We start from the raw sequence: 4,166 nt of genomic DNA on the forward strand, positions 1-4,166 counted from the left end.
AGACAAGTAATTCTGTCAGTGGGTGCTTTGTGAATTCAAAAAGCTCTATTGAATCAGAATTTGAAGCTTAGTTTCCATTTGCAGTTGTTGTTTGATTATTAAGATTTGAGAATTATTTTTTATTCTAAAAATGGTGACCTCATTCTCATATTTATTGTTACAGTATAAACTAGAAATGATTAAAAGATTTTAAGCTTATTTTTTGTTAAATCTTTACAAACCCCCTCAGTGCCACATACACTAAAAAAGGATCAGCTTGAAGAACTGTCTCATTTTCTGATGAAGACAATAGTCTTTGCAGTGACAACACAAGTGACAGCTCTCAACTTCAATTTTTGTTTTATTAAATCCTAAAATGTTCATCTTACAAATTAAGCAGACTTAAACAGAAAATTCACATTCTCCAGTAAACAACATAATGTAAAAATAAAACAATTTAACAATCACCCAAATTCCTGACAGTTTATGTATTATATACACAACTTAATATACATTAGTCAGACTAACATGAGACATATCGATGCCTGCACGTTGTCCGACTGACTGTATTAATTACAAAAAACAACAATACAAACTGAAATAAACCGTAAACAAAAACACACACAAAATGAAAACACACATATCAAAATTATTGATCGCTCTCGATCATTATTGCTTAGGTGACAACAGCAAAAAAATCTGTTTTCCATGTCTGCTGCACTGCTGCTCCATGCTGAGGAGGAATTCTGTGGAAAGCCCTGTAGTGCTGTGATGAAAAATGAATGTACATCAGCACAGTTCATCACAAAAACTAAAAGAAAACAGCATGAAAATAATACAATGAAACTTTAATTATAAGTCTATATACAAATCTACATATTTGAAACAAAAATGCTGTTTATTGTATACAATGTACAGTATGAGGAACCAATCCTCTGTGATGAAGAACTTAATGTCATACAGAAACTATTTTTAAGGATGTGACAGCACTGTTCAAACAAACAAAAAAAAACAGTTCTGAGAAGACGCTGTTTATCCGTCTGACAATATTTTCCGTCTGCATCACCTCAAAGCACTTCAGTTTCTACATTTACAATCTAATTTCCCAGAATTGTAACGAGATACAGCACCAGGAATATTATCGCACTCCTATTATTTACAACAAACTCCTCAATCCCTGTGAGGACAGTGGCTTCAAACAGGCATGTCTGTACCCTAATTAACACATATTTGAAGTCACTGCCGATATTACGTTTGTCTAAAATGTAATTGTAAACCTTAAGGCAGGATGATCAAGGCACGTGTTATATACACTATAATACAGGAGTGTTACAGTAAAACACTTAAGAAAGAAAAAAGGATCTCTCTTATTTCTCTGTCTCTTATTTGGACAAAATTGTTCAAAATCTTTTACACATTACACATAATTTTGTTGTCGTCTTAACGTCTTTGACAGGTTGCAGCCATGATCCATGAATGAAAAACCAGAACCACCAGCTACACCAGGAGGCCGGCAACCTACGGCTCCAGAGCCTCAATAGCTGTGGCTACGAGTCTTGCGTTTCCCTAGCCAGGCTAGCTATGGATTCAAAATCCAAAGAAGAAAAGTCTTGAAGGAAAATAGAGAGTTTAATAGTGCGTGGACAGATTTCCTTGCTTGCTCTGCGGTGGGTAATTAGCATTATGATGCTCAAATATGTTTTACAGATTATTTTTGGCTCTTTTGATAGTAAAGTTTGCTGACCCCTTTCTATAAAAGTGGGATGAACACAACACTGACGATGTTCTTCCACCAGATTAGCTTTTAATGTTGAAAGTTCAGAGTGGGGTCCGTAAAGAACCAACACTACGATAACCCTTGTTGAAAAAGTGGAAAAACATCTTTTATCAACGTTTATTGGCTATAAAGTATGACACGCTCTGGTCGGTATTGCGTCCCCTAGCAGGACTGTCCTAACTTTAAGAGGCAGCTGGACTTCAGATCACGCAAGAATCCATCTTGCCAGGTTCCGATGTCCGAACCACAATGGTTCCGAACCAATCGGCGTCTTATATGAACTACTGGCAGCTACAGCATGAGATACAGGCGTGGTTTAACACTTTATGTGTCCGAAGTGACTGTTTGCTCAAAAAACGCAATGGCGGTGCAAATAAGTGCAAGCAAGTAAGCGTAGGAGTTTCACTATGATATATGGTTCATTGATCAGATTGGTTGAAGTTTGCCTTTGATAGACAGATTGTTCATCCAATCACCTGCTGAGTATTTTTTTTGAAGGTGCCTGTCCATGTCAGTGCAAAATGCCCACCCAAGGCACTCCCACAAGTATGTCTAAAAACAGTTTAATCCTCTCCGGCACAAGGTCTGCAGTATTATTACAGCCAATATAGTCTTTCAAAGGAGAATTAAAATTTCAGTTCAGACATTACATTTATTGTTAAATAAGCTGTTATGTAATGTCTCAAAGTATAAAATTGTGTGGGAAAAATGCTCAAATGAGTGTACTTTAGAAACAGCAGTGGGAGTAAAAATGTTAATTGCAAGCCATAATTGTCTCTTTAATATTTCAGCTGCCATTTATCATTTTAAATTAATCTCCTGTTAGGACATGCCACTGGTTTATGTTAAACTTTTTACTACTTTCAGCTACAACCTCATTTTTATTTGCGGAAACAGTTTGACTGTTTTTTTTGCTAAAAAAAATGGATGACGGGTGATTTTCACAGATCAGTTTCAATGCTTGTATGAATGTAAATGTTTGATTTCTTTCATGTGTTCTGTAAACTACGACCGCACAAAGAGTCACAACTCTTCTGCACTTGTAAAGGCTCCTCACACGATAAAAGAGGCAATATGGTTTCAAGAATCACAGAGAAAATCTCGGTGAAGGAGCCTCGGAGCCAACATGGCTGTAATGGCTGATTTCCACCAGGCATCGCTGTGGAAGAAGACGAAGGACTGACCACTTTAGAAAAACAACCAGAGTCCATGGAGACTCTTCTTCATGGACTATAATAAATGTAATAAGACTGATAGGAAGAACAAACATTCGAACATGAATGTAGTCTGATGAAATCCTGCCAGTTCAGTTGCTGGTCTTGAGCTCAAAGCGGCTGTACACCTGCTTGGATTTCATCTGGTTGTACTGGTTCACAAGGTCCAGCTTGCTGTGGCCCAGCGTCATTCGTTTCTGGTCCTGCCGGCTCATCAGTGCGACCGGAGAGAGCGGCGGCGGCGGGCTCTGCTGGCTCTCCGGCTCATTTTGAGAGAGGTCCGGCCCTCCCCAGGACGTGCTGAGAGGGGACGGTGACCTCCGGAAGTTGTAGGTGTCTTTTTCTTTGCTGGAGGGGGGCAGAAAGAGGTCTGTGAATTTGTTGAAGAGTTGGTTGGTTGGAGTCCTCTGCTTGGAGGGGAGTTTGCTGTCATTGACCGGGGAGGGTGTCTGGGTCTTGGGGGTCAGGTTTGAGCTGGGGGTGCCGGGGATGAGCCCGGAGCTGTGGAACATGCTCAGTTTGTGGTCGTACAACCCCAACCCCTGGAACTTGGAGGATGTGCCGCTGATATTTGACCGCATGACGTCCACCGGGTTGGGCTTGTTCCACTCAATGCCCATTGTCTGACCGTACGGTGGCGGCGGCCGGTCCATCGCCGGGCTGTGATTGGCTCCACCGTTAGCAGAGACTCGCGATCCTGGTGTGACGTGAGTCTGAGGCGTCGGGGTTTGTCCTCCGGCTCGGTCTCCACCTCTCCTCTCGGGGCTGAGGTGGGAGTTGTTGTTGGGCTCCTTCTTGTCGTGACTTTGAGTGACCTTGTAGACCGGGTTGGAGGTCATCCCTGGTGCCGCCTTCACACTGGACACGCTGTTACTCGATTGGCTGCTGGAGTTTTCAGAGCACACCCTGTCCCTGTCCCTCTGCCTGATGGAGGACGGAGGGCAGGTAGAGATTAGAATACTTTTAGCATATATTTTTACATTGAAAGTCAAGATATCGCAAGATATAAACTGAGGATACAGTCTGTAATTAATAGCGTAGTAAGTACCAACAACAATAGAATACAACAACAACTATTGTTTTAATTGTAGTTCTGGATAATAATCTAACTTCCAAGTTTACTGGGCAAAAGTCAAAAAATTATTCAGCAATTCATTATTTGAACGATTATTCATTAAAATATATATATATATATA

At 40.6% G+C, this 4,166-nt stretch overlaps 1 protein-coding gene across 1 annotated transcript in view; it reads right to left on the reverse strand.

Moving 5' to 3' along the window:
- Nucleotides 1–327: 327 nt before the first annotated feature.
- Nucleotides 328–4,166, reverse strand: part of fam83c (family with sequence similarity 83 member C) — an 18,986-nt gene continuing 15,147 nt past the window's right edge. The window contains exon 5 of the mRNA XM_035661835.1: nucleotides 328–3,894. Coding sequence (XP_035517728.1) covers nucleotides 3,063–3,894 — 832 coding nt within the window. The 3' untranslated portion in view covers nucleotides 328–3,062. The remainder of the gene's footprint in view (nucleotides 3,895–4,166) is intronic.

The sequence above is a fragment of the Morone saxatilis genome, unplaced genomic scaffold (assembly GCF_004916995.1).
Source record: "Morone saxatilis isolate NCDOM2014 unplaced genomic scaffold, NCSU_SB_2.0 Contig18, whole genome shotgun sequence".
Classification (NCBI taxonomy): domain Eukaryota; kingdom Metazoa; phylum Chordata; class Actinopteri; family Moronidae; genus Morone; species Morone saxatilis.